Source organism: Phyllostomus hastatus, unplaced genomic scaffold (assembly GCF_019186645.2).
Source record: "Phyllostomus hastatus isolate PE091 unplaced genomic scaffold, TTU_PhHast_1.1 phas_contig_17, whole genome shotgun sequence".
Classification (NCBI taxonomy): Eukaryota; Metazoa; Chordata; class Mammalia; order Chiroptera; family Phyllostomidae; genus Phyllostomus; species Phyllostomus hastatus.
The window spans coordinates 40258547-40284684 of NW_025333664.1; the positions used below are offsets into that span (position 1 = coordinate 40258547).

Below are 26138 nucleotides of genomic sequence, written 5' to 3' on the forward strand. Positions count from 1 at the left end.
CGTTGTGGAGCATTGCGTCCTGCAGCTGCGGCTAGGGTGGATAGAGGTGTTCTTCCTGGCAGGAACTCAAGGACTGGGTCCAGGGCATCAAGGACGCATCAAGGTCAGTGTCTGGGTCTGGGATGATCACCCAAGGATAGCTGAATACGTGTACCCTAGGCCCCCGGCAAGGGGACTAGCCTATCTCTGATCTGGATGCTTGAGGGCGGGGGAAGAGAGGCAGGTCAGAAAACTACTATTCCCAGCATGCCAAGGACTGAGCCGCAGCACTCAAGGCCTCCCGGTGCGAAGTTGCCTTCTAGGTTTTGTAATTTCTGAGACCCTCACCCTTTCGCTTCTGGACAGTAGTGCATCAAAAATTAACACCAAGGTTGTTAAACATCTATTTTTAAGTAATTGAAGGTATTTTAAAGTCAGATGATAAGAAAAATTAATCAGTAAACTACTAGCAAATCAGCCAACCTTGTCAGATGAAGAGATGTTTAAATTCTCTGTGTTTTAACTACATAAATTCTCTTGGCCTCGATGTCTTTAATTATAAGAGGAGGATAATATCTGTTTCACCAAGATTAAAGGGAAAATCTATGTAAAGCGTTCAGTAAATGTTAGCTGGTATAATTCTTGATATGCCTTCAAAACCAGAAAAATTAATTTATGAGAAAGCAAATGGTTAAGAAATTTTAAAAAACTTTATTTCTTGGAGCACTTTTAGGTTAACAGCGAAATTGAATGAAAGAGAAAGAGAATTTCTTTCAATTTCCCCTCCCACCTCAACCCCCAGCTTCCCCACCAGTAATCCTCTCCCCCCAAAGTGGTACATTAGTTATACTTGATAAACCTACATTGACACATTATCACCCAAAGTCTATAGTCTACATTAGGGTCCCCTCTTGGTGCTGTACATTTTGTGGGATTTGACAAATAACATAGTGACATGTATCCACCATTGGAATATGGTACAAAGTGGTTTTACTGCCCTAAAAATTTTCTGTGCTCCACCTATTCATTCCTCCTCTTTTGCCCTCTGCAACCACTGATTGTTTTTATTGTCTCCACAGTTTTGATGTTTCAAGAATGTTATATTATTGGAATGATGCATATGTAACAGCCTTTTCAGATTGGCTTCTCTCACTTATTAATATGCATTTAAGGTTCCTCCCTGTCTTTTCATGTATTGGTGGCTCATTGGTTAAGAGAATTTTGACTGTTGCAAGTCTCTTTTGGTGTTTGGAAAAAAATATATTTGTATATTTTATCTGCAGATATGCTTTCAAAAAATTTTATTTTGATTTTCCCGAGTGAAGACATTTGTAACATATAAGAAAATATTTGCCATAGCTCTGTACCATCTGTTATTAATTAATATTTTAGCTCACTTTTCAAATTTTAAATAAGTTGAATTAGATTTTATATAACTATAAAGAGAAATCACCTAACAAAATAAATAAACAATTAAAATAAAAATGTTTCCTTTAAATAGTTTTTTAAGTTTGTAATTATGCATAATTGATTTAACAAAGTTTACAGTTAATCATCTCTAGCCTCCTCTCAAAGATACAAACACCCAGAAGGCTTTACTTCTACCTCACAAGTTTTTGTTGTCTGGTTATTCAATTCAGCTTTTGTTTTTTGAGCAAAATTTATCATCATTACTTTTCTTTTTGTCATAAATTCTTATTTATTTAGATACAAGGGGGAACCCCCCCAAGTGGAATTTCGTTATTAAAAGTGTGTATTTATTTTTACATACAGATTACCTTCAGATTACTCTCCATTTGATGCAATATACCTATCAAGGTGTTTTTTTCCACTGCTCAAAACAGTTTTTGAACTTGTTGATTTTGATGCCTTTTAGTGTTTCTGCTGTTTTTTGTTTAACCTCTTCCACATCGGCAAAGTGTTTCCCTTTGAGGACATTTTTAACCTGGGGAAACAAAAAAATGTTGCTCAGGGTGAGATCAGGTGAAAAGGGAGGGTGGGCATGGGGGTCATGCTGTTTTTGGCCAAAAACTACTGAACACTCAGTGCCATGTAGACAGTATGCTTGTAAGTCATCCATCATAAAATGGGCAAACCTGATGAAAGAGTCTTAAAAAAATTCACTGAAACTGAATGCAGCCTCTCACAACAAAGCCAGCTGGTAGACTGATACAGATGGGTTCCTAGAACACTCATCTAGTGGGGGAAACCTGTACTACAAGAGGCCCACCCTTCAGAAGATAATTCTGGGGGGATTTGGGGTTCCCCCTCATATACCTGCATGTTTACTTTTTTTCTCCTCAGCATTTCTTCTTGTATTCCACTCCTTTCTGATTTTAATTTTATTCTTCCTGATACACATCTTTATTCTTTTAACCAGGTTCTTTGGAAATTTCTTTTAGTTTTTGTATGAAATTGTCTTTTTTTAGTAAAGAAAAATGTAGGGTTTAACACAGCTTTTAAATTTGTTTGTAAATATTTTTAAGATTTAAAAGTGTTCAAACTTTATAATTCCTTTATAATAAGAAAACATTGTCTGAAACCATAATGGAAAACCACTGCAAAGTGTTACAGCTGCATTTGAGGCAGAGAGGGAGGGATTTTCTTCAATCCACCCCACCTTTCTTCATGAGAAGGTCAGAGGTACACTGGTTTGTATTATTGTGACATCCAATGGTGATCCAAATTGCTTTTCCTTCAGCAAGGGCTTTATCTCTCAGAAAGGCATTATGCTTGACCTCCAAATTTGGCTGACAATGTACTGATTATATTCATAACCTTTAGGCTGTTCTGATATTTTGACATATTTCCTGGCTTCTGAGCCATATCCTGGAGGGCCACCATAACTTCTAGACCCTGCATGGCTGCAAGAACCTCTGGATCACTGAGAATTTCATTGATCCCAAGCATTCCTGCCATTCCAGGCATACCTCCTCCCATTCCAGGCATTCCCCCAGGAAAGCCACCTGGAAGAGAGCCATACTGAGCTCTTGGCTGTCATCTGGCTTCTTCCCCCCTCTGAGCTCTCTCATGTTCTTCCTGAGCCTTCTTAACCCTTTACATTCTTTCTTTAATCTCTCACTCTTCATGTTTCTGCTCATACTTTCGCAATGTTCTGGGTCCTCAGTTAAACTTCTTTCAGCACTGCACTAGCATCTTCATACTCAATTTACATGCAAGGGCAAGATCATGGGCTGCTTCCCAATGGCCCAGAAGTCTGTGTGCTTTCCCTCACCATTTCTAAGGCTGAGCTGAGTCAGGATTTACTCCAATAGCTCTGTCACAATCTCTGATGGCAGCATTTGGCTTCTGTAATTTGATGAAGACACAGGCTCTCTTGGTATACAGAATGGCCAAGTGAGAATTCAGCGTGATGGCATCTGTGAGCAAATCAATGGCTTTCTGCAGTTCATCATCATTTAGGGGGCATCAGTGGCAGCCAGTTTTTTATTGTTTGACTGATCCATCATCTCCTTGGTTATCTCTACATTTTCATCTCCCATTAACTGAGGGGCATCAGTGTCTGCTTCAGTCACACTCTCACTGTTAATTTCTAGATCACTTTCCTCAGGATGGTTAGTCTGTTTTTATGTCTTCCTCCACGTTGTTATTTTTTCCCTCCTTATTTTCTTCTGATTTGGTTTTATGAGTAGCAGGTGGTGTTTTACCTCCCATGCCTCCACCTGCTTCTTTATGAAGCACATTTCTTTGATATGCAGAATGCTTGGATCCTGCCTACACTTTGCGGGGCCCTTGGCTGGGAAGTGGTGGGAAGTGTCAGGTGTGGCTAAAATTGCTAACTTGGCGTGACTGTGTGGAAGGGGTGAAATTGTGTTTACTTCACCTTTATTTTTTTAAAATGATTGTTTAGTTAGGTATAGAATTCTAGGTTAATGGTTATTTTTCCCTTTGTGTTTTAAAAATACTATTCTGATGTTGGGAAACTATAGCCCATAGGCCAAATTCAGCTCATTGTCTGTTTTTGTAACATCAAACTTCAGTGTCCATAAGTAAAATTTTATTGGAATACAGCCATACTCACTTGCGTTCATATTGACTCTGGTTGTTAATTTGCTATAGTTGCAGAGTTGAGTAGTTGCACAAAGAACATGTGGCTCAAAAAGCCTAAAAGATTTATCATCGGCCCTTCACAGAAGTATACCATCCTCTGTACTACTGACTTCTATTGTTGCTGATGAGAAATATACTCTCTAAGTGTAATTATTATTCTTTCAAAGACAGTCTGTCTTTTATCTGGTTACTTTCAGATTTTCTCTTTATCTTTGGAGTTTTGTAGTTGTACTACTATATATTTAGGATTTATTTTTATTTTCCTGCTCAGAACTGAAGAATCATGTCTTTCACCAATTCTAAAAAATCATTGGCTATTATTTCAGCCTTTCACTTGTTCTTTTTGGAATCATTATGATGAAAATTTTTTTCATTCTGCCTTAATGTCTTTTAATTGCATTTTATTTTCCTATTTCTTTGTGCTTATTTGTATAGGCTTCCTTTATAAATGTCTTCCAGTTCATTAATTCTCTTCAATCTTATCTTTTTTAACCCATCTAATTAGTTTAAATTTTAATGACCATATTTTCCATTTTTGAAATTTCTTTTTTATAATTACCTTTTCTCATGTCTTTTATTTTTCTTTCTATATTTCTAATAATTGCAAACACTTGTTTTATAGTCACATTCAGAGTCTTATCTGAAGTTTGTGGAGATCTCCATACTACACCAGTAGTGTGGATTGGGATGCCACACCCACTTTGGTCTGGAATTTGAACTCCTCACAAGCATTTTTGTTTTGTTTTGTTTTGTTCTGTTTTCTACCTAGAGCTATGGGCAGAGAAAACTTCCAGCCACTTTTTTGGGCTAGTGGGTTTAATTTTTCTAGTCTCATCATTCACTGAAAAGTCACTTCTCCAAAGTCCAATTTGTATGTATGGTTTTAGTTTCAGTTCTCTGTTTTGAATGAGGCCTATACTATCATCACGGAATGTTAAAACTCTGTCCCATAGTGTGTGATCGGATCTGATCACTTCCTGAGCCATTAGATGTAAAGTCATTGCCATCTGGGTGGAGGGTGCTCCTTGCTTGTCCTTTCTTCCTTATTTTTTTGTTTTCTTTTGTCCAAGTTCAGCTCTCTAATTATACTTTCATGTTTTATTTTATTCAGAATTTTTACTTGTTGATAGCATTAGCTTATTATATAATGTTTTACAAATAGGCTGTCTCTTTCAAATTTTGATTTTAGTTAAAACCAAACCCAGAAATGGCAATATTTATGGCTATCTTGAGTTGGAGTCTAGACATTATTAAAGTGTGTTTCTACTGAAAGAAAGTAAAGGATATTTACAAATGTGAAAATTTATTGTCTGTATTTATGCCATGTCAGTAGGAAGTACGTAATTTCACATTCACAGGGGATGTGGAAAACATAACTGGATATTTAATTGCTCAGATGATAGTCCCCCAGGTTCTGACTGTCTCCTTTGAAACAATACTGTCATTTTATTGCTTGTTAATGCTTTCACAAGATTGGGAGTGAGAAAGGTTTTAGGTGAGATACCCTTCAATGATTCTCTTTCTGATGGCTATTGTGCCCATCCAGCATGTAGGATATGTGGCTGGTTTCCCTAAATAGAAAAGATTGTCTGAAATTATGTAAACCCAAGAAAGAGGGAACTTGGATTGGGATCAATGGTTTCAAAACAGGATTTCAAATAAAAAGTTCTGGTTGTGGATAATGGTGATAATTGGGTAACAATGTGAATGTATTTAATGCCACTGAACTGTACACTTAAAAATGGTTAAAATGAGAAGTTTTATGTTGTGTGTATTTAACCACAATAAAATAGACCAGATTTGAGCCTTCTGGTTTTCTTTGTAATGAGAACATATTGTGCATTGAGAAGGTATAATGAAGAATGCATTATAATGCACTGCTGTGTAATTAAAAATAATTTTAAAAATTAAATGCTAAGAAAGATTGACATTGGAGTTATAATATGAAATCAACTCATTGTAGCTGGGCTATGTTTAAAGCCTTCTTAGAAAGGAAATGCTAGCAGGTCATCAAAACCAGACTGCAACTTGATTAAAATTGTGTTCATTTATCTAGGAAAGAAAGTGTCTATTGCAAAGGGGATTGATTGACCCTGTGGTCATCAACAATGTAGAGAAATCTAGAAAAACTGTGAAGGTATCACCCAAAAATGTCCATCTCTGATTTTCTTGGCTTGGCATCTCTACAGTGGATGAGGGCCCCTCAGGCTTCAGGTTTGGTGAGTGACTTCTTGAGGTTCACTGTTTGAATCCTGAGAATGTCATGCTCAATAATAATAATATTAATGATTGCTGATGTGTACTGAGCTCGTAACTATGTCAGACACTCCTGTCAGTGTTTTGTACATAATACCACATTTATATAACTCTTTGAGGTATTTGTGCTGTCTCTGATTTACAGATAAGGAAACTGAGGAACTGGGAATTAGGTGATTTGCTCAAGGTCACAGCTAGTAAGGGATAGAAGCTAGTTCTCCTCTCTGGTACTCTGATTCCACATACTGTGCTCTTGACCATGGCCCCATGTAAGCCACCTTCTGATAGCTGGGCTTTCCATGTAGTTGGTCTACAAAGACAGAGGGTGCATGGGTGACTCTGCCACAGCAGGAGTAGAAGCTAAACCAGCTTAAAGAAATGTTTATTTAATCAGCAAAGTGTGAAAAAAAATTTGAGCCAATATTTCAAATTTTGTAGATGTTATATAAATACAAAGCTTTTTCTTCTGCAAAATGTGAAGACCTGCCATTCTGAGCCCACATTTCCACAAGGCAACATTTGGCTGGAGGAAGACTAGCCTGAGGTCCCCATTTCACTGCAGTCATCCTGACACCAAGGTTGCAAGACAGTGGCCACATAGCACATGGCAGGTGAAGAAATGGTTCCCTTCTGTCCTGTTGAGGGGAGGAAATAAGATTTGTAGTTAGCGCATGTGACATATTTGATAACTGTCTGGGCTACAGAAACATCTGGACTTCCTCGCTGTTGACTTTTCTCTTTGTAAGTGAATAAATTGGCATTTTGTACTTGTTCTTTCCTTTTTTGTGAGCTTGGACAATGTACGGCCATTTCTGAGATGGATTTGCTTTGGGTATGCTGATGAAACCCCTCTGTAGCCTGCAAAATTGAAGGTGGTGTGAGTTCACCAAGACAAAGTCCATTGGATGAGATTTCTGGCGGCCATCTGCCAACTTCACAAGTGCCCCTGCATTACCCTGCATCTCGCACCCTTAACATCTATAGGTTTATGGTTAAGAGCAGTTGAGCTTAAGTTAATCTGAACACCAGTGAACTGGGAAGTTGGAGGGCTTTTTACCACAAAGCCACCCTGCAGGTCACTTGAACAGGTGGGAGTGGCAGGGGTCTGGGCTGGAAGGAGATGCCCAAAGTTCAGAACAAATGTGTGTCCTGAGGCAAGTCATTTCACCTTCAGTTTCCTCATCTGACAAGGAAGCAGCTCAGTCCAGTGCTGTCTCATGCTCCTGTGGTGCTTGAATTTTTTGTAACTTTCACAAAATGCAAGAATATAGGTAAATAACAAGCCAAAAAAGATCCATTGTTTTGAAAGAGAACTATACACACTGTATTATTCCATTTATGTGATGTTTAAAAATTAGCAAAGATCACCTATGAGATAGAAGTCAGAATAATAGTTACCTTTGGAGGGGCAAATTGGGGAAGAAGGCAGCCTTCCAGGATGGGGAGATGTTCCAAACTGTTCTTACAGTCAGTATCATGATGAAATATTAATTTGCCTGTTTTTGAGCTTATTGGCTGGTATATAATAAAATGTTTTTCCCTAGGAAAAAGGAAAGGAGAAAAAGGAAGGAAGAGAGGGAGTAAAGAGGATAAGGAACAACAGACAGAGAGGGAGATTGAAATCATTTTGTGACCTATTGTTCCTGTTAAGAACATTCTCCAAAGTGTCTTTCTGAAAATTAGGCACTCCACAGTTGTGGTCATCCGAGATTTTCCTCAGAAAAGGCATGAGAAAGTCTTGGTTATACAAAGAAAGCAGATACTTTCTTAAGGAACTTCTCAAAGATTTTAATGGACATGATGGTCCATCAGGACTGCTATTGCAAGTAGCATTCCTACATTTGTTTGACTAAAGAGTGTTTTGTCTCAGACTATCTCTCAGGACTGCTGCCCTTCAGGACTCCAGGAACTTTATTTGGGATCTGGGCAGCTGCTGTCAGTATTCCTCTGTAACTCTTGACCATATTCATTGGTGACTAATTAAATATAAGAGGACTCTGAATCAGTAAATAATTCCTTTCAATGTTTTTCAAGCATATTGTTAGAATACTTTAAAGCAGCTTTGTTGGAAACAATATGGGTGCAAAAATTTCTAGACAGAAACAGCACTCTCCAGGAGAGAAACATGTTACCTGGTTTGCGGTGACAGCTGTCACAACCTACCCCCAAGGGAAAATATGTCCCACCAGAGACCTAATACTATGTTCATTCTGCCATATGGAAATTGAATTAATGGTCAATTTTTAAAGGAATATAACTGGACTGGCTTTGTCATCTCAGGTTAACAGTAAGCTGTTTTCTTTCTTTTTGGGACAGGATAAAAAATGTCAATACTCACTTCTCCAAGAGGAAAGGTAGAAGTTGTTTATTGCCGAAGAACAGAGTCACAGGATATTTACTGTATCCAAAATCTCATTAGAAAATTTACCCAGAAGCTGTTTGGGAGGCTTAATATCATCTATCTTCTGTAAGTATATAGCTAAGTAAGCTTAACTATATTTTATCAGTTTTATCACACATTGGGATGGAAATCCACTTCCTCACTCCTTTGTCCCCATGGGGCTTATGGAGAACAAAAGGACAGCAAGAATATCTGGCTTATGGAGAAGAAATGGGCAGCAAGATCTGCCCTACTGAGCAGAAGATCTTTGATAACAACCATTCTCTAGGTTCCGTAACAATATACAAGTTGGAAGGGTTTCTCAGGGGTTTTGGATTCAGGCAAACTTGGGTTCAAATCTCGACTGTCCCATCCACTAGTAGAGTCACGTGGGGCAAGTTAATAATGTTAGCTACCAGTTTTAAGAATTCATTTTCTATCAGGCTCTGCTTTGCCAACATCATCTTATTTAATACTCTGATGCTTCTGTGAGGTAGCCATACATGTCCATCTTAAAGATGAGAAAATAGAGGCCTACCAAGGTCAAGCAGTTAGTAAGTGACAAAGCCTAGACATGCACTTAGCCACTGCTGTTAAAATGTTCTTCTAAATTTCAAAATATGCATAGATCTTTTTAAAAAACCTTTTTTCCTCCCTCTTTTGCTCTTTTGGATACCAGAGTATAAATATCCTATAATCTTTCCTCATTATTTTTATTGAAGAAGATAAATAACTGAATATTTTGGATTTCATAAAGCTTCATATTAAATATAGTTGAAACATTTAAGGCCAGCCTAAGACATTAAAATATGTAGTTTTTGATCAGCTCACTGATGAGTATAATGTAAATTGGCACAATTTTGTTGGAGAACAGTAGGACAATATGGATAAAATACTTTAAAGTGTATACCAGTGAAATAATTTGATTTTTGGCATTATGGTAGATCAAATACCTTAATGATGTCCTCTGGATAGAAACAATATGTTGATACACACATGTTAAGGACTGTACAGAGATTATCAGCATAAAATCAGAAACTTGAGAATATCAGGTCTCAATAACACTTCCTCCTTGAGTATTTTTGCTATATTCTAGAAACTCTATGTTTCTGTTTTGACAGTGTTGCAAAGAACAGAATACAAATATTTCTTTCACCTACAAATGGAAATATTAGATTCTTTTGCATAAAACTGGGTCATTCATTGTTAAGATGAATGAGATGTAAGCTCACTAGGTAAAAGTGGAGAGTAAGCAAACTAGTCTGTTTCAACCTCCTCATGGAATGAAGCCTCCCCCAAGAATTCATAGGCATGTATTGACTTGATGTCTATGTTAATTATATCTGTGGTCCCCAAAAGCTTCAAAACATTCCAAATAATGACTGCATTTTCAGACAAACAAAAACAGTTAGTTTACCAATGTATGTCCAGAGACTGGCTGACATAAATACAGGTAAGGTCAGAAAGGATAGATCTTCAACTCAAACTATAAATAATACAGAATAAGTTCCAAGGAACATGAGCTCAGTCAAAAATCACTAATATAACCATATGATCTCACCTATAAATGGAACCTAGTCAACAAAACAAACAAGCAAGCAAAATATTACCAGAGACATTGAAATTAAGAACAAACTGACAGTAACCAGAGGGGAGGTGGGATGGGATAATGGGAGAGAAAGAGGGAAGGGATGTCAAGGAACATGTATAAAGGACACATGGACAAAGCCAAAGGCAGGTAGGATTGAGGGTTGGAAGTGGGGATGGCTGGAGTTGGGGATGTGTGGTGGGGGTAAAATGGAGACAACTGTACTTGAACAACAATAAAAAAAGAAAAAAACACAAATATACAAGCAAACATACACCATTATTGAGAACCAAAAACAAAATATCCATCAGAGTCAGATTCTCAAAGGCTTCAGATACACATTAAGTCAAAGAATGTAAAATAACTATGTTTACTATGTTTATTTATATATTTTTAGTATTTATTACCATTTTATTGTCCATAGTTTTGATCATCTTCTTTATCTTAAATAAGTTTCTTAAATAAGTTCTGGTCCTTTTTTTTTGCCTTTCTAGTTTTTTAAAATATATACTTTATTGATTATGCTATTGCTATTGTCACATTTTCCCCCCTTTACTCCCCTCTGCCCTACACACCCCCTCCCACCCACATTCCCTAACACTTTAGTTCATGTCCATGGCTCATACATATAAGTTCTTTGGCTTCTACATTTCCTATACTATTCTTAACCTCCGCCTGTCTATTTTTTACCTACCATATATGCCACTTATTCTCTGTACCTTTTACCCATCTCTCCCTTTCCTACTCCCCCACTAATAACCCTCCATGTGATCTCCATTTCTGTGATTCTGTTCCTGTTCTGGTTGTTTGCTTAGTGTTTGGTTTTTCTCTCCCTCTCTTTTTTTTTTTTTTAGATTTGGTTGTTAATAGCTGTGAGTTTGTTGTCATTTCACTATTCATATTCTTGATCTTCTTTTTCTTAGGTAAGTCCCTTTAACATTTCATATCATAATGGTTGGGTGATGATGAACTCCTTTAACTTCACCTTATCAGAGAAGTGCTTTATCTTCCCTTCCCTTCTCAATGATAGCTTTGCTGGGGGATAGCTTTGCTAGGGTAATCTTGGATGGAGGTCCTTGGGTTTCATGACTTGGAATACTTCCTTCCATCCCCTTATTGCCTGCAAGGTTTCTTTTGAGAAATCAGCTCACAGTCTTATAGGCACTCCTTTGTAGGTAACTGTCTCCTTTTCTCTTGTTTCTAGGATTCTCTCCTTAATTTTAATCTTGGCTAGTGTAATTATGATATGCCTTGGTGTGTTCTTCCCTGGTTCCAACTTCTTTGGGACTCCCTGAGTTTCATGGACTTCCTGAAAGTCTATTTCCTTTGCCAGATTGGGGAAGTTCCCCTTCGTTATTTTTTCAAATAAGTTTTCAATTTCTTGCTCTTCCACTTCTTCTTTTGGCACCCCTATGATTTGGATGGTAGAATGTTTAAAGATGTCCTGGAGGTACCTAAGCCTCTCCTCATTTTTTTGAATTCTTGTTTCTTCATTCTGTTCTGGCAGAGTGTTTCTTCTTCCTTTGGTCTAAACCGTTGATTTGAGTCCTGGTTTCCTACTCATCACTGTTGGTTCCCTGCAGACTTTTCTTTATTTCACATAATGCAACCTTCATTGCTCCCTGTGTGTTTTTTATGCTGTTGAAGTACCCCGTGAGTTCCTGGAGCATCCTGATAACCAGCATTTTGAACTGTGCATCTGATAGGTTGGCAGTCTCTTCATCATTTAGTTGTATTTTTTCTGGAGCATTGAACTGTTCTTTCGTTTGGGCCATTTTTTGGGGTGGCTGGGTCTCAGTGCACCTGTTACATAATAAGGGGTGGAGCCTTAGATGTTAACCAGGACAAGGCAACCCACGTCACTGCCTTGTGACACTGTATGTGGGAGAGGGCTCTGAGAGGGAACAGTGCTGCTTGCCCTGAGCTCTGCCAGTTTTTAGTCATTTCCCCTGCTGTCCACAATCAAATTGGCCCTTCTGGTGCTGATTCCTGGGTGGGTGCATTTGGGTACATTCTAGGACCCTGTGGGTCTCTCCAACGAACTCTTCCTTGAGGCTGGGAGTTTCTCCTGCCACCTCACCCCCCACAAATGTCTATAGTCAGAGGCTTTGAGGCTTTATTTTCCTGTACTGGAACCCTGGGTTATGCAGTCTGTCTCGCTCCCTAGTTGTTTCTCCTGGTTTATCTACACATGAATGTGGGACCACCAGCTCTGCCAGGTACCACCTTGCCAGCCCCAGTCTTCTAGCCACTGCCTTGCCTCGAGTCCTCTCCACTCAGCTGCCCATCTCCCTGCCTCCTGCTGGTCTGGATGCATGTTTCTTCTTTAACTCTTTGGTTGTTGGATTTCCATACAGTTCCATTTTCTGTCAGTTTTGGATTTTTGTTTTAAAATTTGTTGTCATCCTTCTTTTGGTTGTGCAAGGAGGCACAGTGTGTCTACCTATGCCTCCATCTTGGCCGAAAGTCCTGCTTACTGTGTTTAAAGTGAAAAGATAACTCTTAAAAGATCATATAAATGAATAATGAGGTTTGAAAAAATTCAAATAGATCATCTGAAATGAAAATACAGGATGGACACTAGTAGGTTTATAGTTGTGAGTTTGTAAAAGACAGTTTATTCTTTTGAGTTAATAAAGCTACTGTAATAATCATAACCTGCATTTTTTTTTCCATATGAACAACTGTAAACCTACTTTTGCCAACCCCTGCATAGTCAAAATGAAAAGTTTGGTGGATGGGCCACAGCATAATAGACACAGTTGAAGCATAATAGACACAGTTGAAGACATAAGTAGTGAGGTGATGATTAATACCAATAAATTATCCAGAATTCAGCACAATGGGACAAAAAATTGTGAGTAGGCCATTTAACAACTAAGACTAATAGACTTTTCCCTGACCAGTATAGCTTAGTTGGTTGGAGCATCATCCTGTGACAGTTGAATTCCTGGTCAGAGCACATGCCTAGGTTGTGGATTCGGTTGCAGGTTGGAGTGAGTGCAAGGTTTCTCACATTGATGTTTCTCTCCCTCTCTCCCTTCCTTACCCTCTCTCTTAAAAAAAAAGTGAGCACGTTCTGAGGTGAGGATAAAAAAAAAACCACTAAGAGACTTCAGAAGGAGATATAATGAGGTGGAACACTCAATATTTGAAGAAATAATGGTTGAGAACATTGCAGAATTGTTTAAAAGCATCAATTCTTTGATCCAGAAAACTCAGTGAATCCTAAATGAGATGAATGCACAGAGAAATCAAAAACTAAGGAAATTGTAATAAAACAGCAAAACATCAAAGCTAAAGACATCTGAAAAATAAACAGAAAAAATAAAGACAAATTATCTGCAAAGTACTGAAGATTGGATTAACAGATAATTTCTCACTAGCAACTATGGTAGTATGACAATAGTGAACTATCTTTAATTTTGGAAACTGATATCAACCTAAATGATATATACACAGTGAAACAAGTTTTTAATACCGAGGAGGAAATGAATGCATTTTCAGACAAAAAGTGAGTTAGTTTATCAATAGACTGAATAAAGGAAATGCCTCAGAATATACTATAGGCAGAAGGAACAATATTTCTGCTGGAAAGCCCAAGATAGAAGAAGGAAAGTAAATAAAAATATGAGCAAATATGTGGGTAAATATAATTAGTATAAAGTAATAACAGTAATAACTAATTTAATATAAAAACTGAATCTAAATAAGTTATGAGATATAAATGACTTAGATAAAATTCAGGACAGTTGCATATAAACTGGAAGGCACATGTTTATAATGAATGTACTATTAAGGTATTGGGTTGGCCAAAAAATCCGTTACATTTTTTTTCTGTAAAATGAAACATAGTTTTCATTTTCACCAATAACTTTATTGATTTGGATATTTTGAGTATGTTGGCTATTTCCTGCTATTGGCATCTAGTGGATGGAGGCCAGGGATGTTGCTAAACTTCCTCCAATGCATAAGACAGCTCCACAGCAAAGAATAATCTGGCCAAAATGTCGATAGTACCAACAAACTTTTGCAAGCCACTTTTGACATGTTTGATCAGTCACAGCACCTTCTCTATACACTGCACAAATCTTTCTATATGTTTCCGTTGCATTTTTACATTTCTTGAAATAACAAAGCATAATACACTGAAAATGTTACATGTCTTCTTCCATCTTCAATATTAAAATGGCTGCATAAAAATTTACCAGTTTTGATAAGTTTCTTTTAATGTGCACTGATAAGACAGCTGTCACAATACAATCTAACAAAATAGTTTCAAATGAAGTTAAAGACGACTAAACACTACTAGAGCCATTGTATGGAACAATGTAATGGATTTTTTTGGCCAACCCTGTGTTACTCAGGGGGAGGATGTGGTAGCTAATACACAAAGGTATCTTTCCTCTCTCCTGTGAACCACATACCCTGCATTTATATTTTTGTATATGCCTTTCTCACACTAAATCAGGGCTGGCCCTGTGTAACCAATAGACACCTGCAGAAGTGATGCCCTGTAATTTTAAATCTAGATCTTAAGAAGTCTTGCAACTTCCAATGAGCCTCCTGAAATGCTCCTTCTCAGAACCCAAATGTCCTATTGTTAAGCACTCCAGTCATGTGGCTACATGCAGGTGCTTCTTGTGGACCTCTTCAGCTGAGCTCCCAGCTGAAAACGAACATCAACTGTTAGCCATGTTAATGAGCCATTTTAGATACTGAAGACATTGAAGTGACTCCTACCATGGCCACAATTTGACTGCTATCCCATTCAGAGACCCCAAGCAAAGACTGCTCAGTTGGACCCCCTCAATCCAAGAACCATGAGAGATAATAATGAATTACTTTTAGCCACTAAGCTTGAATGATTTTTACACATCATGTGGTAACTGGAGCAGAGGTTAAAGACTTTGTTAGGAATATATGTTATGTGGCTGGACAATCATTAAAAGGATAAGCACTGAGAGTATCACTTCTGATTTATAGAGGGAGATGGAATAAGAAATTTAAAACAAACCCTGAATCTGGGACTTCTGGCCAAGATGGAGGCATAGGTAGACACACTGTGCCTCCTCACACCACCAAAATAAGGACAATGATTTAGAAACAAAAAACAACCAGTACTGACAGAAAATTGAACTGTATGGAAGTCAGACAACCAAGGAGTTAAAATAGACACATTCATGCAGACCGGTAGGAGGGGTGGAGTCAGGTGGCAGGGCAGAGAGGGGTCACAGCATAAAAAGCATTGGCTGGCTGACATTGGGTGCAGGGTGTCAACAGGCAACGGCGGCAGATTGTGGAGAGGCGCAGCATGGAAGGCTTCTGGCAGACCAGGCAGTCCCACATTTGCACACAGATAAACCAGGTGAAACTGGGGAACAAAATAGCACAGCCAAAGGTCCCAGCTCAGGGAAATAAAGCCTCAAAACACTAATTGAAAACACCTGTGTGTGTTGAGGTGCCAGAAGAAACTCCAAGCCTCACAGGAGAGTTCATTAAAGAGAACCACAGGGTCCTAGAACTTACACAAGCCCACCCACATGGAAATCAGCAGCAGAAGGGCCCAGTTTCCTTGGGGGAAGCAGTGGAAGGGATTGAGATCCAGCAGACTGGAGCAAGCACCATTGTTCCCTCTTGGACCCGTCCTCCATAAACAGCATCAGAATGCATCGACCTGGGTTGCCCCATCCTGGTGAACACATAAGTATTTGCCCCTCACTACGTAACAGGCACGTCGAGACAAAAAAACAAAAGAATGGCCCAAATGAAAGAACAGATCAAAGCTCTAGAACAAATTTGTATTTGTATTCATCTAAGTGACGAAGATATAGCAAACCTATCAGATGCACACTTCAAAGCACTGGTAATCAAGATTCTCACAGAATCAGTTACAAATTAGATTAAAAAAATGAAGGCTACACTAAGTGAAATTTAGGAAAATGCACAGGGAATCAATAGTGATGGGTGGGGAACTTGGACTCAATGGAGTGGACCAGAAGGAAGAAAGAAACAACCAAACAGAAAAGAATGAAGAAACAAGAATTCAAAAAAATGAGGAGAGCTTAGAAACCTCCAGGACATCTTTAAATGTTCCAACATCCGAATTATAGGGGTACCAGAAGGGGAAGAGGAAGAGCAACAAATGAAAAAGTTATTTGAACAAATAATAAAGGAGAACTTTACTATTCTGGCAAAGGAAATAGACTTCCAGGAAGTCCAGGAAGCTCAAAGAAGTCCCAAAAAAGGTGGACTCAAGGAGGAACACACCAAGGCACATCATAATTACCTTAGCTAAGATTAAAATGAAGGAGAGAATTCTAGAAGCAGCAAGAGATAAGGGGACAGTCAACTACAAAGGAGTTCCCATCAGACTGTCAGCTGATTTGTCTAAACATACCTTGCAGGCAAGAAGGGGCTGGAAAGAAGTATTCGAAGTCGTGAAAGCCAAGGACCTCCATCCAAGATTGCTGTATCCAGCAAAGTCTTCATTTAGAATGGAAGGGCAGATAAAGCACTTTTCTGATAAGGTGAAGTTAAAGGAGTACATCATCACCAAGCTCTTATGATATGAAATGTTAAAGAGACTTATATAAGAAAAGGAAGATAAAAAACATGAACAGTAAAATAACAGCAAACTCACAGTTATTAACAACCACACCTAAAACAAAAACTAGAACAGGAATAGAACCACAGAAATGGAGATCACATGGAAGGTGAACAACAGGGGAGTGGGAGGAGGAGAGAGGGGGGAAATTACCGGGAATAAGTAGCATGGATGGTAGGTAGATAAATAGGTAGGAAGTATGGGAAATGTAGAAGCTAAAGAACTTATAAGTAGGACACATGGACATGAACTAAAGTGGGGGGATGTGTTTGGGAGAGGGTGTGCAGGGTGAGGGGAGTGAAGGGAGGAATGGAACAACTGTAATAGCATAATGAATAAAATATATTTAAAAAAATAAATGAAACAAACCCTGAATCTAAGAGAAGACAAGACTGAAGAATACAAAAAGAAACAGAAAATGTTGGCATGAGAATCACATAATGGGAGGATAGGAAAAAAATTCAACTGTATCGGTAATTATAATCAATGTATTTGGGAAAAAAATCTTTAGTTAAATGATAAAGATCGCTAGATTGACTGAAAACAGAACAAAACAAAAAGTCATATTTTATATAGGAGAGCTAACTAAGATAAAAAGGCATGTAGGTATTTAAAGTCAAGGTACTGGGAAAAAATATATATGCCAGACAAAATTTCATTTAGAAAAACCTAGTATTGTTATACAAACATTATACAAAATATACTTTAGGGCAAAGACATCACAGCAGATAAAGAGGGTTTAGATCATGAGAGAGGTGTCACAGCTTTGAACCGGTATGTGCGTAATAACACAGTCCTAAAATAAAGCAAAAATTAATAGAACCAAAAGATGAAATAGACATATCCACCATCATAATTGGAGATTTTAATATACTTCTCTGAATAAATGGAAGATCAAATAAACTCAAAATCAGTTATGATTTAAAAGATTTCAACAAGAACACAAAGAATGTGATCTAATAGGCAAATGTAGAATATTGCACCCAATACTAGAGAATACATAATCTTGTCAATTATACATGGAAACATATAGAAATTGACTTCCTTTTAGGCTGTAAAACAGTCTCAAGAAATTTCAGCAGTTGACATTATACATTCTTTGGCCACAATGCAATGGAGTTGGAAATCAGTAACAAAAAGATAAACACCCATATGTCTGAAACATTTTAAATGTCATTATAAATAATATGGGTCAACAACCTCTGTCAAGATGAAGGTGTAAGTACACATGGTTTACCTCATTACCAAAGCACAGAAGGAATTACAACTACATCTCAAAACAAATAACACCCAGAGCCATTAGAAAATCAAACTGCATGAAAGTGTTGACAATCAAGGATTTAAAGAAGCCACATTCATCCAGATGGGTAGGAGAGACAGAGTTGCAGAGACAGGTGGAGAGGTGCAGAGATCTGGTGTTGTGCAGAGAGGCAGCCGCAGTGGTAGAACCAGTGGTCCCACATTCACCTGTAGTGGATAAAAATTGGGAAGGATACCTTGGAAGCAAGTGATTCCAGCCTCAGGCCAGACCACAGCCTGGAGTTCCAGTGCCAGGAAGAGAAATCTGCGTAACTTCTGGCTGGAAAAACCACTGGGGGTAGGTGCTGTGGAAGAAATGGCCAAATTATTAGGAGAGTCCATTTAAAGGGCCCACATGTACTTAGAAAGTATGCAAACTCACCCACTCTGGGATTAACCACCAGGGCAACAGTTGAAAGGGTGCCAGTCACATATGGGAAGGGGGTGAAGTGACTGGAAATGGGGTGAGTGCTGGGCAAACCTCCAGAAGCGAAGAAGCAGTATTGTCCTCTCTCTGAGCCTTCCCTCACACAGAGCCACAGGAAGTGAAGTGGGTTGCCCTGCCCTGGCAGTTGCCCAAGGCTCTGCCCCACATAATGTACAAGTGCATTTCCTACAATAGGCCATGCTACTAAGACAGGGAGAAAAGCAGCACTAACTAATACACACAAACAAACAGAGTGATGCTGCCAAATTGAGGAGACAAAGAAATGAAAGAACAGAACAAACCCCAGAAAAATAACTAAATGAAACAGATAACCAATATATCAGATGCAGAGTTCAAAACACTGGTAATCAGGATGCTCAAGGAACTCACTGAGTATGGCATCAACAAAAAGGAAGAAATGAAGGTTATACTAAGTGAAATAATGAAAAATCTACAGGGGAGCAGTAGTGGAGAAGATGATGCTGAGAATCAAGTCAATAATTTGAAACACATGGAAGGAAAAAATATTCAATCAGAACTGCAGGAATACAGACTTACGGCCAAGATGGAGGCTTAGGTAGACACACTGTGCCTCCACACACAACCAAAATAAGGACAACAACAGTTTAGAAACAAAAAAACAAATAGCATTGACAGAAAAGTGAACTGTATGGAAGTTCAACAACCAAGGAGTTAAAGTAGACACATTCATCCAGACCAGTAGGAGGGGCGGAGTTGGGCCACCACAATGGAGAGGGCTCGAAGCAGAAAAGCGGTGGCTGGCCAACCCTGGGTGCACAAGGCGGCAGCTGGTGGGCCCAGTGAGGTGGCAGATTGTGGAGGGGCGTGGGGTGCAATGCAGTTAGTAGACCAGGGGACCCACATTCGTGTGTAGATAAACCAGGTGAAACTGGGAGTGAGACAGACAGCAAAACCCAGGGGACCAGCTTGGGGAAATAAAGACTCAAAACACCAATGGGGGTTGAAGAGCTGGGAGAACTCCCAGCCTCACAGGACAGTTCATTGAAGAGACCCACAGGGCCCTAGAACATACACAAATCCAACCACATGGAAATCAGAACCAGAAGGGCACAAATTGCTTGGGGGAAGTGGGCAAAGGGACTGAAATAGAGCAGAGAGTGGAGCAAGCGCCTTTGTGGCACTTGCACCCCTGCCCCACATACACTGTCACAACCCAGTAAATGCTTTGACCTGCTGTGGTGAACACCTAAGGCTCGGCACCTCACTACATAACAGGTGTGTCAAGACAAAAAAAAAATGGGCCAAATGAAAGAACAGATCAAAGCTCTAGAAAAAATACAACTAAGCAGCAAAGACATAGCCAACCTATCAGGTGCACAGTTCAAAGCACTGGTAATCAGGATGCTCACAGAATTGTTTGAATTTGGTCACAAATTAGATGAAAAAATGAAGGCTATGCCAAGTGAAATAAAGAAAAATGTACGAGGAACCAATAGTGATGAGCGGGAAACTGGGACTCAAATCAATGGAGTGGACCAGAAGGAAGAAAGAAACAACCAAACAGAAAAGAATGAAGAAACAATAATTCAAAAAAGTGAGAGGCTTAGGAACCTCCAGGACATCTTGAAACATTCCAACATCCAAGTTATAGGGATACCAGAAGGAGGAGAGGAAGAGCAACAAATGGAAAAGTTATTTGAACAAATAATAAAGGAGAACTTCCCCAATCTGGCAAAGGAAATGGACTTCCAGGAAGTCCAGGAAGCTCAGAGAGTCCCAAAGAAGTTGGACCCAAGGAGGAACATATGAAGGCACATCGTAATTCCATTAGCCAAGATTAAAATGAAGGAGAGAATTCTAGAAGCAGCAAGAGAAAAGGAGACAGTTACCTACAAAGGAGTTCCCATGAGATTGTCCGCTGATTTCTCAGAAGAGATCTTGCAGGCAAGAAGGGGCTGGAAAGAAGTATTCCAAGTCATGAAAGGCAAGGACCTACATCCAAGATTGCTCTATCCAGCAAAGCTTTCATATAGAATGGAAGGGCAGATAAAGCACTTGTCAGATAAGGTGAAGTTAAAGGAATTCATCATCACCAAGCCCTTATGATATGAAATGTTAAAGGGACTTATCTAAGAAAAAGAAAATTTTAAAAATGTACAATAAAATGACAGCAAACTCATGACCACACCCAAAACAAAAAACAAACTAAGCAAACAAGTAGAACAGGAACAGAACCACCGAAGTAGACATTACATGGATGGTTAGCAACAGGAGAGTGGGAGGAGGAGAGAGGGGGAAAAAGTACAGGGAATAGGTAGCATAAATGGTAGGCAGAAAACAGATGGGGAGGGCAAGAATAGTATGGGAAATGTAGAAGCTAAAGAACTTACAAGTATGACACATGGACATGAACTAAAGTGGGGGAATGTGGGCAGGAAGGGGTATGCAGGGTGGAGGGGAGTGAAGGGGGGGAATGGGACAACTGCAATAGCATAATCAATAAAATATATTTAAAAAAGAACAGCAGGAAGAGGAAAGAATTAAAAGCAAGGATAGACTTAGGAATCTCTGGGATATCTTTAAATGTACTAACATCTGAATCATAGGGGTGCTAGAAGGAGAAGAGGAGGAACAAGAGATGAAAACTTATTTGAAAAAATAATGAAAGAAAATTTTGCTAATTTGATGAAGGAAATAGACATACAAGTCCAGGAAGCACAGAGTTCCAAACAAGTTGGACCCAAAGAGGACCACACCAAGACACATCATAAAAATGCCAAAGGTTAAAGATAAAGGGATTCTAAAAGCAGCAAGAAAAAAGTAGTTACCTACCCACAGGGGAGTTCACATAAGACTGTCAGCTGATTTCTCAAAAGAAACTTTGCAGGCTAGGAGTGATTGGGGAGAAATATTCAAAGTGATGATAACAGGAACCTACACCAAGATTGTTCTACCCAGGAAAATTATTATTTAGAATTGAAGGGCAGATAAAGGGGCCAGACAAGAAAACACTGAAGGAGTCCATCATCACCAAGCCATTATTATATGAAATGGTAAAGGGACTTATTTAAAAAAGAGAAGATCAAAACTATGAAAATGAAATGACAATAAATACACATCTATCAACGATTGGATCTAAAAAACTAAACAAACAGGAACAGAGACAGAATAATTGATACAGAGAACATTTTGATGGTTGCCAGATGGAAGGGGCTGGGAGGAATGGGTGAAGAGGTAAGGGGTTTAAGAAGTACAAATAGGTAGTTATGCAACAGCAATGGGGATATAAATTAAAGTATAGGAAATGGAGTAGTCAAAGAACTTACACACATAACCCATGGACATGAACAGTGGTAGGGGTATTGATTGAAGCAGTGGGGTGTCCTGGGTGTTGGGACCAAGGGGGGAAAATGACAACTGTAGTGGCATAATAAAGTATAATTTAAATACTTTAATTTAATTTAATTAAAAAAATAAAGTTTGACAATTTACCCCATAGGGGAATTGGAGCTATTCCATCAGTTTTACCCTTAGAGATTTTATATTCTTTGGCATGAGTTAAATAGTATATTGTTTTAAAATGACTTCAAAGCATCCGATGCCAGCCTACAAAAATGCAATTGTCTTTTGTTTAGTGACTTAGTAGCCAGCAACTTATGTATTAATTCTAATATTTTGTTTACATATTTCTTCAGATTTTCTATATAGAGAATATATCATCTGCAAAAAATAAGTTTTGTTTCTTTTCTATCCTAACACTTCTTGTTTTCTTTTTCTTTTTTAAATATATTTTATTGATTATGCTATTGCAGTTGTCCCATTTCCCCCCTTCACTCCCCTCCACCCTGCATACCCCTTCCTGCCCACATTCCCCCACTTTAGTTCATGTCCATGTGTCATAAATTCTTTAGCCTCTACATTTCCCATACTATTCTTGCCCTCCCCGTCTATTTTCTGCCTACCATTTATGCTACCTATTCCCTGTACTTTTTCCCCCTCTCTCCTCCTCCCACTCTCCTGTTGCTAACCATCCATGTAATGTCTACTTCGGTGGTTCTGTTCCTGTTCTACTTGTTTGCTTAGTTTGTTTTTGTTTTGGGTGTGGTCATGAGTTTGCTGTCATTTTATTGTACATTTTTAAAATTTTCTTTTTCTTAGATAAGTCCCTTTAACATTTCATATCATAAGGGCTTGGTGATGATGAATTCCTTTAACTTCACCTTATCTGACAAGTGCTTTATCTGCCCTTCCATTCTATATGAAAGCTTTGCTGGATAGAGCAATCTTGGATGTAGGTCCTTGCCTTTCATGACTTGGAATACTTCTTTCCAGCCCCTTCTTGCCTGCAAGATCTCTTTTGAGAAATCAGCGGACAATCTCATGGGAACTCCTTTGTAGGTAACTGTCCCCTTTTCTCTTGCTGCTTCTAGAATTCTCTCCTTCATTTTAATCTTGGCTAATGGAATTACGATGTGCCTTCATATGTTCCTCCTTGGGTCCAACTTCTTTGGGACTCTCTGAGCTTCCTGGACTTCCTGGAAGTCCATTTCCTTTGCCAGATTGGGGAAGTTCTCCTTTATTATTTGTTCAAATAACTTTTCCATTTGTTGCTCTTCCTCTCCTCCTTCTGGTATCCCTATAACTTGGATGTTGGAATGTTTCAAGATGTCCTGGAGGTTCCTAAGCCTCTCACTTTTTTTGAATTCTTATTTCTTCATTCTTTTCTGATTGGATGTTTTTTTCTTTCTTCTGGTCCACTCCATTGATTTGAAACCCAGTTTTCTTTCCATCACTATTGGTTCCCTGTGCATTTTTCTTCATTTCACTTAGTGTAGCTTTCATTTTTTCATGTAATTTTCGACCTTATTCAACCAATTCTGTGAGCATCCTGATCACCAGTGCTTTGAAGTGTGCATCTGATAGATTGGCTATCTGTTCATCTCTTAGTTGTATTTGTTCTAGAGCTTTGATCTGTTTTAATTGGGCCATTTTCTTTCTTTTTTATTTCTTTCTCCTCCCCCCCTCCCCCTCCCCCTCCCCTCCCCTCCCCCTCCCCCTCCTCCCTTCTTCTGTCTGTTACGTAGTGAGGGGAAGAGATCTTGGTGTTCACCAGTGCGGGTCAAAGCAGTTGCTGGGTTGTGACGTTGTAGGTGTGGCAGGGATCCAAGAGGGAACAATGGTGCTTGCTCCAGTCTCTTGTGGATTTCAATCCCTTCCGCTGCTTCCCCCAAGCATACTGGGCCCTTTTGGTGCTGATTCCCAGGTGGGTGGGCTTTGTATGTTCTGTGCCCCTGTGGGTTTCTCCAACGAACTCTCTGTGAGGCTCGGAGTCTCTCTCAGGTCCTCAACCCCCACAGGTGTTTCCACTGGTGTTTTGAGGCTTCATTTTCCCGTGCTGGAACCCTGGGTTGCATGGTCTGTCTTGCTCCCCAGTTTTGCCTGGTTTGTCTGCTCATGAATGTGGGAGCATCTGGTTTGCCAGCTGCCTTGTGTGCTGCTCCCCTCTGCAATCTGCCACCTCGCTGGGTCCGTCCACCACTGCCTTGCACACTGGGGGTCTGCCAGCCACTGATTTTTTTTTGCCTCAGCCCCTTTCCATCTGCTGCCTGACTCTGCCCCTCCTAACTCTCTGGATAAATGTGTCTATTTTAACTCCTTGGTTGTTGGACTTCCATACAGTTCAATTTTCTGTCAGTACTGGTTGTTTTTTTTGTTTCTAAATTGTTGTCCTTATTGTGGGTGTGTGAGGGGGCACAGTGTGTCTCCCTATGCCTCCATCTTGGCCGGAAGTCCCATTTCTTTTTCTTTATGCTGTTGAGGTCCTCAGTAAGTTCCTTGAGCATTCTTATAAGCAGTTTTTTTTTTTTAACTCTTCATCTGATAAATTGCTTATCTCCATTTTGTTTAACTCTTTTTCTGGAGTTTTGACCTGTTCTTTTATTTGGGTCATCTTTCTTTGTCTCTTCTTTTGGCAGCTTCTCTGTGTTTGTATGTATTAGGTAGAGCTGGTTTGAGTCCATGTCTTGGTAGTGTGGTGTAATGTAGTATGTATCCTGGAGGGTCCAGTGGCACAGCCTCCCCTATTATCCTAGCTGGATTCTTGAGGTGTACCATTTAGTATACCCTCTTCTATAGTTGAGCCTGATTTGCTGTTGACAGATAAATGGGAGAGATTTACCTAGGGCAGTCAGCTGCAAGGACTGACTGTGACCACTGACCACCAACCTCCACCCTCCATGGAGGATCAGCTGTGTAGGGGCAGAGTGGTGGTGCTTGGAGGTGATCTGTAACTGTCCACTGGGTATGCTGGCGATAGTGTTTTCTGGGTGGTGCAGGTCAAGACCAGTCCTCACCTGTTTTTGGCTTGGGCAGTCTTTCCTGAGCTATAAAGCAATCTGAGATGGCTGATATTTGTGCTGGACTTGAAGATTCCCAGGTGAAGCCAGGCTCTGAATCTAGGCTGGCTACTAGTAGTGCTGGGTCTTGGGCTCACTGAGGCCAGCTTGTTTGAGAAGATTTAGGAAGCTGTGAAGCATGAGCCAAGACAATCCATTCATATGGAAAAGCAGCATGGAGGACCTGTAAGTTGGGTGTGGCAGAGTCTCTTGGGATCTCCAAGGTGGATCAGACAGTGTTAGCCAGTTTGATTGAGTCTCAGACATGGCACCAGCTTGCTGGCTCAGTCAGATGGATATGGTTTGTTTAGTTCTGTAGTTGTCAGACTTCCATTCAACTCAATATCTGGTAATTCTGAGTGATAGTTATTCTAAATTTTAGTTGTAATTTTGATGTGGTTGTGTGAAGAGTCAAGCCATGTCTGCCTACACTGCCATCTTGACCAGAAGTCCTTCAAACTTTATTGAAGTACATTGAAGAATACCTAAATAAATGAAGTTATACCATATTCTTGGATATCATAAAGAAGTCTATTCTCCTCCTAGTCAAAATGCTAACAGGGTTGGTTGTTGAAATTGATAATACAATGTTAAATTTATATGAGATCCCTGGCCAGGTACCTCACTTGGTTAGAGTGTTGTCCCTGATGTGCCAAGGTTGTAGGTTCAATCCCTGGTCAGGGCACATACCAGGATCAATCAGGGAATGCGTAAGTAGTTAGAACAGTAAATCGATGTTCCTCTCTCTGTCTTTCTCTTTCTTTTTTTTCTCTCTCTCCCACTCTTCCCTAAAGTCAATAAATTAAAAAAATATTTTAAATTTTATGTGGGCTTGGGGTGGCATGGTTCAATTGGTTGGGCAGTGTCCCATAAACTGAAAACTCTCAGGTTTGATTCCGAGTTGAGGTACATACCTAGATTGTGGGACTTGGTCCCTACTTGGGGTGTGTTCAGAAGGCAGCCAGGCAATGTTTCTCTCTTTCCCTCTCTCTCCTTTCTCTTCTCTCAAATAAAAAAAATAAAAAAGTTAAAAATTTATATGGGAAAGCAAAGGGTCAGAATAATCTGAATGAGAAAAATAAGAAGAGGAGACTTGCCCAACTAAGGACTTCTGGTAGGTATCATAATTAGGATGGTGTGATAATGGTGAAGGA

General features: G+C 39.3%; 1 protein-coding gene and 1 pseudogene across 1 annotated transcript in view; one reads left to right on the forward strand and one right to left on the reverse strand.

The window, feature by feature from the left end:
* CFAP61 (cilia and flagella associated protein 61) overlaps positions 1-26138 on the forward strand; it is a 418587-nt gene continuing 392449 nt past the window's right edge. Inside the window, exons 1-2 of the mRNA XM_045833360.1 lie at positions 1-103; positions 8623-8773. Of these exons, the coding sequence (XP_045689316.1) occupies positions 8631-8773 (143 nt within the window). The 5' untranslated portion in view covers positions 1-103; positions 8623-8630. The remainder of the gene's footprint in view (positions 104-8622; positions 8774-26138) is intronic.
* Positions 2707-7268, reverse strand: LOC123814695 (annotated as a pseudogene).